The following is a 13,402-nucleotide window of genomic DNA, read 5'->3' on the forward strand; positions in this document are numbered from 1 at the left end:
CAGTACAGCACGGAGCAGCAGGTGGCTGCTGGGACCAGACATACCACAGCTTTACCCGTGCTGGTGAGCAAATAACTTTCATTAAACAAGCAAATGAAAAAATAGAGCTCTATGCTGATTTGCCACTTGAGCAACATGGCTCTTTTCCATAAATACCAGCTGAATTTCCCATCCAGATGCTCTGCACACAGAGATTTATACCTATATAATATGTATGTGGATATATAATGAATCAAAACAAAGCTTAAGGCCTCTTGGGATGTACAATGTAGTCTGCTTCTCAGGCATTAATGAACAGGAACAGATCAGTAAAAATAACTGCCACAGAGGTGCAAAACACACAAAGAGATGGTCTGTCTTGCTGAATCCACACCTCTCTTCACTCCATGCCCTGTAGCATTTATCCAAGATGTAAATCTGCTGATTATTTATTATTTATACTATTATACTGCTGGATTCCTTAGCCGTAGACCAGGAGCTCATTATGTTTTATGTGGCAAAACCGCAGCCGAGAGAGAGACACACCCCTCCCACACCGATCTCCCAGGCGAGGCAAGGGGCACTGCCTGTCCCGGGGCGCGGGCGAGCGGGGCAGCCTCGCAGGCACTGGGCTGCCTGGGACGTGCCACGGACACCTTTCTCCTGCAGAGCCATCAACGGCAGGGGCAGTCACCCCACCTTGCACCAAGTCCCTCTTTCTTCAGTGAAGGCTCCCTGGAGCATGCCCATGGCTCAGTCCATTTTAAGCCAAATGCATTCAACCCTGATCACATGCAATTCATGTAGAAACAAACCTCTGCGGTGGAGGAAACCATCAGTCCCTCCCTCTTTGGTATCCAGTCTTCAGTCAGTATGCCAAATAGGCCCCTCACTGTTTAAAATCAAAGCACAAGGAAGCAGGGATTGCAGGACTTCTACGTCCCTCAAGTACTGAACAAGTACTTGCTCAACCCAATTTCCACTCGCTTTCTCCCAGGGCTCCTCGCTCGGAAGCGCTCGCTTTCCTCCCGCAGTTTTCGCTTGCACTTTGATGGTGCTAATGAGCCTCCTGCCTCTGCAGGCAGAGAAGCCGCCCAAGCGCATCCCCAGGAAAACTCACATTCGCAGAGCCAGTGGGAACACTGTGCAAAACCCTGCCAGCACACAGTGACCACCCAGCGACCATGTTCTCCTCAGATACCAACCTCAGCACACGTGCAGGGAGCACACGCTCTGCCCTAGTGCCCAACATCAAAAGCGTTCAAGAAAATCACTTTTCACCTGATCAGTTCAGAGAAGAAGGGGTTAGATGAGAGACCGCAGCAGTCACCAGCAAGCGTGCAGCCCCTCTTTGAATAGCTTCAGTTGCCTTTTCCTGGAAGACAAGGCTCCTTTTATCCTGGAAGTAGCCTCCATGGATAAGTTGCCTTTACAAGACCAGGGAGGTATGGGGCAGGACAGAGAAGATATGGCTAGGAGATGGGGCACTGTTAGCCACTCTTCCTAGCACTGTAACACAGCAGTACCTGGGGAGAACTGCGAAGAATCAAAGGGCAAGTCTACACAAGGAATTGCTGAAAGGGCCTGGCATCTATACCAGTGGCTTTTTTTTAAAAATAAAGATTTATGCACATAACTCGGAAAACATAAATAAATTATCACTCTCCTAGAAGGATAACGAAAACAAAATTAAAACGGCAAATAGTTAACAAATGAATATTGTATTTTTCTCTACTTTTCACTACTCTTCAGCAGCAAATGACAAATAACTATGAATCTACTTCACCTTAATGAACTTAACTGGGCCTTTTTAATATTGGGGGAAATTAAACATTTACAATGTTTCAACCAGACAAATCTACTAAGTCATGCATCAACAAAGATGTGGATACCTCTCCTCCTCCTCCACAGTTCTCTATTTCTTTAGACTCTCAGAGTCTAGGAAAGTCCTGAATAAAATGTGAAAGCCTTTTTAAAAAAAAAAAAGATAAAATCAATATAGGCCAAACCCTACGTACAAGTGTTCAAATGAGCCCAGTGAGCCATGAATCGAGCAGGGGATGGAACTGAAGCTCAGCCACCCAGTAGTACTGCCCAGCTCCAAGGGCTGGGTGTGCTGGTGGGCTGCATCCCAGGGCAGGTCTCCAGGAGGTGGGCAACTACCGTGTGGACTTGAGGGGACCCATGGGGTACCCCTGGGAAAGCCTCTAGCTTGGGTTCCTAGGGACTAGGACCCCAACATACACATAGAAAGCATCTACCCACATTTAATGTCAACTTAGCTGCAGCCCACACCTGCTCCTGCCACCGCAGCCTGGGGACAGCCCTCCGTTCGTGCCTTATTTCTCCAGATGCAACTTGGCAAACATTTTGCAAACAGTTAACTCCTCCACCATCCCTCGTGCCCAGAAGGTACCCCTCGACCTGACTCCCAGAGCAGCTACACCCTCCTCCCACCCCACTCCTCAATCCAGGCTGGTATTAACACAGTCCAAACACCACGGGACTTGAAAGCATATGTCCAACGAGCGCTGCTGCCCTCCAGGCGTGTGGGTACAGCCTCAGGCTCTGGGGCCCCACGGCTCGCAATGGTGACCAGTGCAGAAGGATTACTTTTAATCCTTTAAAAACAGTTAGGTCCACGCACAGAGAAGCCAGCTAATCACGCGTCTTGGCGACCTGCTTTGTTTCCAGCCCAGCTGTTCCCCTCCAGTCTGCTGCCTTCTGGTGAGGAGTTATTAGCTGTGCCCCCTCCTGCACAGGCAGTACCTAATGCCTCTGCTCACACTGCTGGTGGGACAGCTGGCCGGAGAGAAAGTCACCTAACCCCTACCAGAAGCTTTGTTTTCTTAAACACTAATCATAATTACAAGCGGAAAGGTTTTCCAGCAACAGCACCACCATGTGAGACTCAAAGATTGTTTCTCTGCTTCAAGCTGATCACAGCAGCCTTGCTGGGTTCAAAGCCAGGGTAAGGCTATTTCTCTGCTAGGGACTAGCAAATTGGTGGACAGCAGTTTATTGCAGTTGCATTGGTATCATCCACAAAGGCCTCGGATATGCCAGAAAGCAGCACTGCGTAAGGAAAGGAGTTTGTGCTTTTTCTGTCTGTGTTTAAACGTGCTCCTCTGCCTCCGCGCAGGTAAGAGCAGTGGAGTTTCAAGCCATGTCAGCAAGCTGCCAACAGGCTACGGGGGTACCGGCACAAGCCAACCTGCCACAAAGCCACAGCTCTCCCCGCCTGCCATAAAGGGCACAGTTGTGTTTCTCCCCATCTCGGACCGCCCCCCCGGGAGGAAGCATTTGTACCTGCCCACGGGGGCTGACATCAACATTTTTCTCTTACAGCATCCAGGGGACTGACTGCACCTTCATCAGTGGCACTATCATCCTTTAAAATGGTAATGTTAAATAACGTGCTGGCTTGTGGGATCTTCTGTGCAGTGCCTTTAGGAGAATCATGTCTATCCTCTGGGAGTTGGGGAAGCTGAACTACATGGCCCACGGTTCTGTTCATCGCCATTATCGTTCATTTCTGCCTTACACATTTTGGATGCTCAGTGCTTCTTCCTTGCTTCAGCCCTCCAGCTCAGACCCACCAATGTACAAACTGCATTGGACAGGGCAGAAGCACACCGTGCAGCTATGGGGCCTTTAGCTCACTACACAAGCGGCTTAGTATCATAAGCACCTTGGGAGGGTAATTACACGGGGATGCAAGGCCACAGCTCTGCTACACAGGTCTGTGACAGGGTGATAGGTAGGAAATAGAGGGGCACTATACAATCGCAGCGATGCAGAAAAAGCTGGATGCATGTCTCCAATCTGCCTCTTCCCACCTACTTCAGCACGCACCGCTAAATACCAGTGCTTTCCCACGACTCCACATGCTCTGGGGGATCCCAAGAACATTTTCTTGACATTATAGTTCCACGATCAGAGTAGATGTAGGAGATTCACAGCCTTTTAGGTATTCCAGATTTTTGGAAACATGCCTAGAAACAAGGACAAATGTCCCAAGCTGGTACTTCTAGTCACATCTCACCGTCAGTTTGGATTCGTGGAGACTTTGACCACACATTGCGTCTCTGGTGGATGAAACCCTACCACAAGCACTGGGACAGCAGTGCAGATTGCTTCAACTATCAGCTGAGCAAGTGGTGGATGCATCTTCACTGGGTATGGGGTAGAAGAATGCTAGGTTTCACAAAAAAAAAAAAAAATCACCCTAAATGCTGGAGCTGCATCTTGCCTTTTGTATAAAGTTTGCAAAGTTGAGAGGTGGAGGGAGGGAAGGGATTTGGACAGACAGAGGCAATTACAGAAAAGAGCCCTTTAAAGAGCTGCAGGGCTGAAGGAGGCCTTGCAAGGAGTTTGTCAGTAGATCGTATGTCAGTGCTACTGAGCCTACTGCTAGTCAGGGCAATGCCATGTATAAACTACAACTTTGGCTTGTATATGAATTTTAAATGAGCTGTTAGTACACCCAATGAATCTAGCAAGAGAATACCAATTTAGGGCTCTGACGGTCTGCTCTATAAGACCAAGTAAATAACTCAGTAAATAACTCAAGTAAATTTCCTGACACTTTATTGAGCATGAGTGAACAAAGAAAAAACAAAACCAGAATTACTTCTACAGCCGGTATATACCGCAGGAAACTAGCGCTAGGGGAGATGCTGGCCCACAGCACACTGCACCAGCCATCCTCCTTGCCTGCCACTGGGCTGGGCAGGAGAGAGCTGATGTCTTTCGTGCTTTTGGTGCGGTGGGATGCAAGACAGCATGTGCAAGGACACATGTTGGGCAAGCACCAACTATTGGGTTTTGCTCCCAGGACATTCTGGTAGGACATACGTTGGCTCTTTCAAGGGCTACAGGACGCCTCGAGGCAATTCCTTACATACCTCCTGGAGCTCTTGAAAACTTCCAAGAACATGCCCGTTCCTGCCTGCTTCTTCATACCCTGATCACAATCAACTTTTGGGCATCTAGGGAGATAATGCCTCACCAAGGCAGACCAGGTGAGCTGACTGATAAACAAAACACACTTAGTAAAAAGACGCTATTTTGGATAAAGCATGTGGGTCAGTGTTTTTCCCCCACAAAGGACTCCAGAACAATGTGAACTAGGAGACTTTCTCCAGAACGGGATCAGAAGGGAATACACAGAGCTTAAGGCCGAAGAAAAAGGCTGAAAAAAAGGTTTGCACCAATGTTTTTTCCTGTGTATCCAGGAGAGAAACGGAGCATACGATAGGCTACAGATTGTTCCTATGCATGCCAAAGTCACAGGGAAGGTCACCCTATAGCCTATATTCTGCTCTTTTTTTTTTTTTTTTTGGCATAGATGATGCTTCTAAAGCTCACTGCAATGCAACACTCATTGTTGGTCTCGTCCAGGCTAGCAAAACTTCCTGTCACTATGTGCTCAAAGATTAAGCAATCTGCTGCCTAAAAACTCCACTGAGAAATATCAGGGCCAAGATCCACCCGAAACCCCAAGAATGCAGCAGCAGGGAAACTCAGTGCTTAGTTTAAAAGCCAAGCCAAGCACCCCTGACTCAGCACCACCATGCCTCCTTCTACCCTGGAAGCCAAGCGCAGCAGTCAATAATCTCTTCTAGCAACTTGGTGAAAAAAACAGACATGGCATTGCCTATGTTCACCTCACATTACTAACCATATAACTGTGCATTTGAGCGGTCCATTACCAGATGGCTTTCAGAATTATTTTAAATGTTAGCTTGCGTTTTCTTTGAATACTTAAGTGTTCATGCTGGTCTGTTTTCTTTTTCTATGCAGTACATTGATTTATGTTGCTAGATGCCGTATCTCCCTGCCTTGCCAAAAGCATGCATTTGGGAATGATTTCAGGGCTGTTAGTAATATTTTTTTGTCTCCTTTTATTTTGTACTTTGTTTTTATTAACTTTTTTTCCGAATATATTGTTAAAATAAAACTGTTTCTTGAAGAAACAAAACCAAAACCCCAAATCTCTCCTCAGCTCTTTGCCCATCTGCTTCAGACACCATTTTCAGAGAAGTTAGCTCTGTGGCCGTGAGCAAAGCAAAAGGAGTAGATATGTACTGACATACCTACCTGAGCTTCCCCTCCCGCAGTAAGTTCTTGCTTTAGGCTCATGTGTGGGAATCAGCCGGGTCCAAGGTCAGGACTGCTGGTGTCCCATTCTCAAGAGGCAGGAGGTGACTGGAGACACCTGTGACTTGACTGCAGGGTCTCTGCTCACTCTTATATTTAACAACGTCTGGCACAGAAGCCATGGCCTCCAGTGCCTTTTAGAAGGATCAGCAAAGTTCCTTCCCATTCCCTCAACAACGTTACTCCTCCTTTGAAATCTTGACTTCTACATTGCCTTTGCAACATCCTAATACAAGTTCTTCACTCCTAGGAGGATTCAACAGACAGATTTCCACTGCCTTGCCCTGTGCAGGCTAAGGAAATCCAGCATTTCCATCCTGGACTAGGCAGCGGTGGTGTAAGTTTTAAGAGCAACTGTGTCTGGAGCAACTCCATTATTTTTGCAAAGGAAAGTCAAAAGCAAAGAATTCCTAAATGCATGAGGATTCTAAAACTGGAGAGATGGGTCCAAGAGAGCATGACCTCAGTGCGAGAGAGTTGAAAACCACTGGTGGAGCAGTCTCTGGGATGGAGACCAAAGCACCGGCAGACCGTTGCTGGGTAACTCTGCGCAGCAGCCTAACCACCAGCACGGCAGCCCTCAGCCTCTGCCGGTACGCAACGCTAAGGAGGAGAGGCTTACTTTTAACCAGCATGCGCTCAGCTATTCACCACCATGCGTCTCTGCTAAGCAGTACAATTTTGTACCAGTACGAGGCAGTGGGACCAGGACACTTAAACCATGCCTGTGTTCAAGTGCGTGAGTAATTTCTGTTACGGATATGCCTTCAGGCCCCAGCAGCGTGTCAAGATCTCCTTCACCCAGCAGTGGATACCAGGCAGAGAAGACAAAACTAGTATTTGGACAGATGGAGGGAGACAGATTTTCTATCACCACCCGCAGTTGCTCATGTGTCCCCTGAACATACAGACACCCTGGCTTCTTCTTGCCTGCCCTCAGGGGTCAGCACTGACACGGTCTCACAGCAGCCACCATCAACTCCATTCAGGGAGCCCATGAGCATGCACCAAGCTGAGACCCAGAATGCAGCAGCTAATCCCGCCTGGTGGTTGCCCCCGGTGCAGCGCAGCACAGCACAGATTTTTGTTTCCAGTCCTCAGCCAGGATGACAGAAGCACAGTCCCATCCCTCTCAGACACCTTCCCATTTCACTCGTTGGTTGCATTGTGGAGGTGCACAACCACACCAGTTCCCAGACTGGTTTGCAGCCCAGTGCTGCTACGTGCGCTGCCGGGGGAGCTCCCCTTCCCCTCACGCTCTCAAGCACCCACAGTACTTTCCCCACAGAAGGAGATGGCTGGGCACGAGGTGTAATGAAGGATCTTTCACCTTCAGTATCCTGGTAATATACTGTCCATCCCCATCCCCATCTGCTGGCTCAAGTGGAGGATCTGCCAATCAACATAAAATGCAGTCTGCGGAGCTGAGACTATGCAGCATGAGTGCTCCACGTGAATCACAGATGCTGGGGATATAAAACACCCAGCCACACTTCTCAGACTCCTGCCAGCGCAGATCCTCCCTTGCTATATTTCTGAGCTGTTCCATGCTCCACTAGCAGAGGGGAGAAGTAATTTTACTTCAGGTGTCACCTGTGAAAGTTGCAAATGGGGACAGGAATAGATTAGCTTCTTATCTGCAACAAATAGTTAATAAAACCAGCTAGTAGCTCCAGAGAGAGCAGTTAGGTAAAGCAGTTTCCTTTCTAAACAACAGAGCAAAGTGTCAATACTATGAAGCAAGTTTCATTACAAGGTTCCTGGATGCATTTCTTTTCCCTAATCCGCACAGGCAGCAAGCGAAGATGACGGTGCCTCTTCCTGAACACTTTTTAATAAAGCCCAAAGGAGACCAAATGCACAGAACCGTCTGACAAATAGAGCATTTTGGAGTTAATGTTCTTGTGGCACCACTTAACTAGGTTCAGTTTGGGCTCAAACACTCCTTGCTCATCGATGTGGGGACAAACAAATTTGTGACAAAAACATACTTCCTTCTGTTGGATCTTAGGAGAGCATCAAGGGGGGTAGGGCACAGCGGGGGAGGAAGTTTCATTCCTCTGTGCCTCTTTGAGGAGTGGCTTTCACTTCAAATTTATACAGAGAGAGATTCCCATCAGGTAACATTACCACCATAAAAATCAATGCAAAAACATATGCTCAATATGAACTGCATTTTATTTACAAGATGAAGGAGCCAACATTTCCAAAACGCAGGTGGGACACTGTAGCTCAGCAAGTGCCTCAGCCCTACCCAAACCGGGAGCACACCACCAACGCAGGTAGCCCAGCCACCCCAGGCAAGGCTTGGCTTCCCCTGCCCAAGCACGTCTACACAGAGTGGCGCAAACAATGAGTGGAAGGATGTTTAAATCCAGGGCAGAGCAAGCTTTGTACTCACCGATCCTCAGGGAATGGGGGCTGGCAGCGATCTTCATTAGCCACAGCAGAAGGAGCACCAGAGGCGCCAAGACACGGGGCATCTTCTATAAATCCTCATGGAGCCCTTTGGTGGTCTGGGCATGACATAACTCTGCAGAGAGGGAACACACGGCACCGTGAGCACCTCGGCTCTCAAACCAGCGACTCAGCAGGATGACACTGCTTCGAGCTTGCCAAGCACTTGGGACAAAGAGTCTATTTACCAAAGGAGGAGGAGGAGGAGGAAGCTATTTACAGACTATGAATTATTCAGGAATTGGAGTCAAACTGGGCAAAGAGCTTCTAACAAAAAATGGAAAAGAAACACAAGGAAAAGTTGAAATATTTCATCTTGGCATTTTTAGCATTTCCACAAAAACAAGTGAAAATCAATAGAGTCACATCTCTAATTTTAATTCCCCCCCGGCTTTTATTCAAAGCAGCCTGAAAATTAAAATATAATGCTGACTTCTGGTTTTAGGATAGGACAGAACATTTTCATATCAAAACATAATTTGAGGGATGGGAGCCAGAGAGTCACTTTGGCCACCAAACTAGAAACCAATTCTTTGTACTGCTCCAGCCTCAATGACGGTCACCACCACCTTCCCTCCCTTTCATGCGCAAGAGGATTCAGGACAAGACCAAGAGGAGGAGGACCATCTTTTTTCTCCTCTTACAAGGTCACACCACCCCAACACACAGAGGTCTAACTTTCAAAGTCAAAACACTGTCAAAACGAAGAGCAGTAGGTGGAGAATCCACAAACCTATCATTAATACAGATATTGGACCTGGTTGTCCCACAGCAGACTCCCGCAGCACAGTTAAACAAATTTTTAACAAATACCATTTTAAACAGCTACGTAGAGGGTAGATTTTACTTTATAGGAGAAATGGTTGTCCCTCAATTTGATAAAATTATCTCCACAGGCAGCAATGTCCTTAAATGCTGACTTTGAGTATTTCATCTGTTACCTTATCTCTCCCTTCTCCAATTTTCTGGCAAACATTCTCACACTATTCCATTTGTCTAATTCTTGGGCCAAATATTGAAGTCCTGACACAGGCAGAGTCTTTAATCTGCCTTTGAAGTTACCAGGAGTTTTGTTCAAGAAAGACATAGCTTTTTACTTGCAATTTTTTAATTCATCTATTTTTAGATTACATGTAGACTTCCTCTATCTCATCTCAGCACTCCCCAGACGGGCTATCCCCTTTTTTACAGTCAGGGAAGGGAGGCAGAAGAAGTATTGAGACGTGGCCATAGAAACGAAGGCAACGCAGGGGCTGAACAGGGAGCCCCTGCACATCTCCACTCCCTGGGGCTTGATCTCTTTCTGGATCCCATCTCTCTTGGGAAGCTCCCACCAGCAGCCCTGCCTTCTGAGTCCCGATTCTCTCAGTTTTGAGAAAATTGAGGGACCCCATGCCTAAATGTCAGTTGGACATTTGAAGAGCATCCTGATTTCAGAAGTTGTGTGCTCAACACATTTTTAAAAAGCAGAAGCTGCCAAGAACCACCTCGAAATCATTAGCCACCTCTGAGAAGGGCAATGGCAATTTTTTTCTTTTTTTTTAGTGCGAGTTACAGAGTAATACCTAGGGAGGAAAACCCCTAAAAGGTTAAGCGCATGGTAAATTGGTTACTTGGAAGCATTAGCAGCAGCAGAGGCAGACTGTGGAGCAACGTATCATTTGAGCACTTTGAAGCAGTTATTTCAAAACTTTCCAAGTGATTGACAAAACAGCAGGATCACATCAGATTAACTCACACCAGTATTACAGCCCAGGCTGCGGAACCGGCGCTTGCAGCACTGAAGTCACACACAGGCACACACACATCTCCTCTCAAACCTTCCCTGCAGAGCCAGAGAAGGAGCCGGGGGGACCACAAGAGGAGCTTGAGGTCTGCACCCCCGAGTAGCTGCATCACGCTCAGGATCGGCTCCAAAGCCGCTCCCCAAGACTCACAGTCTTGTTTTCCTCCTTTAGGTCCCACTTCTTGCACCGCTACCCTAGGCGTGCTTTCAGTGCAAAAAACGTCCTGAGCAGCTCTTGCCAGTCGGTGGCAATTAACAACTACGTCTTGACTAGCAAAGCATCTGATCTAGGACCTCAGATGTGTTTTGCCTTCTTTCTCCTCCACTGCCCCCCTCCTGCCTGGCCAAGGCAGTCTAGAAGAGGCTACTAGAGCCATCGGAGGGAGAGAGGCAGAGAAAGGCTCCAAACGCATCTTGAGACACGACTGAGAAAACCGGCAATTGCTCGTCCCTGCTGTTTCCCCACCACGGCCCCACTGCAGTCTCCCAGCCGCTGACATGTCATGTCTTTGCTCAAAAGAGCAACTCATGGAAACGTGTTTGTACCAGAAACTAGCAGAAACCTTCGGTGCTTTGCACCGCACTCTTATCTTTAGCAGCGTGCCCGCACACCCCAGCCCGCTCCCCCTCCTTGCCCCTTCCCTGGGCAGACCCTTCCCTTTGCACCGCAGCTGCCCGCGGCACTCGGCAAGGAGGCATAGGGATCGACAGCACATGGGGTATGGCTTGGTCCGAGGGAAAGGTGGGGCAAACACTCGGACTCGTCAGCGTTTCTCACACAAAATGAGAAGGAATAAGAGAAGCAACCAGAGCCAGGCCTGAGAAGATGTCAGAAGATGTGCCTCCCTGCCACAGAGCTGAGCTTGTTCCTCTGGTAGAGGCAGTGAGAGATGACAGCCTTTGGCTACACTCCCACTGCCCTCTCCTCCTCCACCAGCATGCACTTCTCCTCCATAACATTGGCCGCATCCATCTACTATCATCTGGCAAGGAGTTTTAAAATCATGTCTTTGTGCAGATAAATACAACGATCCCACCTGCAGCAAACACTTTGTATCTGCATCTAAAAGGCAGCGACTGTGAGGGAAAAGCAGGGCAGCAGCCTAACTGTGCCTCTGGACTAGGGCAAGGAAAGGCAGATTAAAAAAACCATTTTCCAGACAAAATGGTGGAAGAAGAGCCTGCCATTTGAGGAGGATGCTGGAGTTAACATCCCTGTTGTTCTCTGCCAAAGCACTATGGGATCACCATGCCAAAATGGGTGGTTCTCATTTTAGACTCTGCAAAGACAAACTGCACGAGGGTAACCACTCCAGGCAAACCACGAACGGCTAAGGTCTGGGAAAGGGTCCCATGACTTTCAGCTCTGACGGACAGACCTCAAGGCCACCTCTCCTGTTTGCTGCCTGGTTTGGTGAAGGGGCGAATTACGAGATTCCCAGAAAAGCAGCTGCCTTTGCATCACCAGCTTAGAGTTAATAGCAAAGCTAAATAATAAATACAGGGCACCCGCTGTGCTCTGCTACATGAGCAGCAGGGTTGTAATTACCTAGAACATGGAGCACAGAGGGCTGCTGTGTTCACCTACCACATTTCCTACTGCTACAAACGGCTTCCCAGTACTTTGATTTTTGAGCATGAACCCAAGGAACAGCTGTCAGCAATAGAAATACACCTTGGGGTTCACCAAAGAGCAGAACTACACAGGGTCCTATGACCCATACCCATAGACCATCCGGTTGATGGAGATGCTTGCAAAATAGCCAGGGAGTGCAACACAAGGACTCTTCCCCACCATCACACCTGCACCACGGAGCAGTGGGAATAGACACTGGAATTCAAGATATAGGATGAGAGGGAAAAGAGAGAGAGGATTTTTATTCCTAGCCTAACATCAAGGTTTCTACTCTCAAAGGAACAAAGTAGCTCAGTCCTCGTGGCTCTCTTTGTCTCCCCAGTCCCCAAGTTCCTCCCGCCTCCTAGTCTCTGAATTCAGGCACGGAAGAGTGGTAAACACAGTTCAAACCCCTTCGTTGTAAAGCGATGTTTGCCTTGCTGAGCTAGCCATCCTCCCAACAGCTTTTGCTTCCTTACAGCTGCAAGGTGCATCTGTCTGTCTTTCTCATCTCCCCATGAGAAGCCATAAAACATGCTTTCTGCCCAGGTGCAGTAATGAATCACAGGTATGACTGGGGTATCAACTCCAGCGCAGCCCAAAATTCCACACAGAGAGGGAAGGAAGATGACATTCTTTCATGCAACACAAAGCAGGAAGCCTTAGAAGCCAAGAAAACACTTAAGAGAACAAGGATATTTAGCAACTTGCTGCAGTAATTCTTGTGCATGTGAAGATGACTTATCCCCACTCACCCTCACCACAGCTTGCTGGAAATAAATCAAACCAACTTCCTTTAATAAAGTTTCCACCAAGAACATGAGAACTTTTGTTAGCCTGTACATTTACAGCTCTTGCATTAATGGTTCCTCTTTATTGTCCTGGCAGTCCGCTACAATAGCAAGCGAGCCTGGTTGATGGACAGCTGTTTATAAAGCAGTCTGAGTCTGCTACCCCCAAAAGGGAGTGGACTAGCTAAAAAAGAGTTTCATAGGACCTTCAGGGTGGTATGTGAATTGCTGAATAGCTGGTGGATCACGGCCTGGCCCCTGGCTTCTCTCTGCACAGCACAAGCATGTAATTCTTTTTCTGTTAAGCCCTTTTTCATCTTTACCTCTGAAAATTCAAGAAAACAAAATAAATCAAGACTATACTGAATAGTTTTGAGTTCTCTCTGGAGATAGAAGTCTCTAAATACCAAGCAGAATTATGGACAATTTGCTTCTCAGAGGAAGCAACTCGCTTCTGAAACTACATATACATTTTTAATGACTGTGAGAGATGGTACTCTTCTTCATTGCTATTGCCGCATCTTCCTGATATTTTTGAGATTTTTACAAAAAAAATTCTTAGACGATATAGCAAAAGCCAAAAGGCAGAATAAAATGTTAAATCACAGAATA

General features: G+C 47.5%; 1 protein-coding gene across 1 annotated transcript in view; it reads right to left on the reverse strand.

Annotated features, from left to right (window-relative positions):
• GRIK4 (glutamate receptor, ionotropic, kainate 4) overlaps positions 1 to 8,624 on the reverse strand; it is a 140,669-nt gene extending 132,045 nt beyond the window's left edge. The window contains exon 1 of the mRNA XM_009330401.1: positions 8,543 to 8,624. Within this exon, the coding sequence (XP_009328676.1) occupies positions 8,543 to 8,624 (82 nt within the window). The remainder of the gene's footprint in view (positions 1 to 8,542) is intronic.
• Between the last annotated feature and the right edge of the window lie 4,778 nt (positions 8,625 to 13,402).

The sequence above is a fragment of the Pygoscelis adeliae genome, unplaced genomic scaffold, assembly GCF_000699105.1.
Source record: "Pygoscelis adeliae isolate BGI_AS28 unplaced genomic scaffold, ASM69910v1 Scaffold608, whole genome shotgun sequence".
Classification (NCBI taxonomy): Eukaryota; Metazoa; Chordata; class Aves; order Sphenisciformes; family Spheniscidae; genus Pygoscelis; species Pygoscelis adeliae.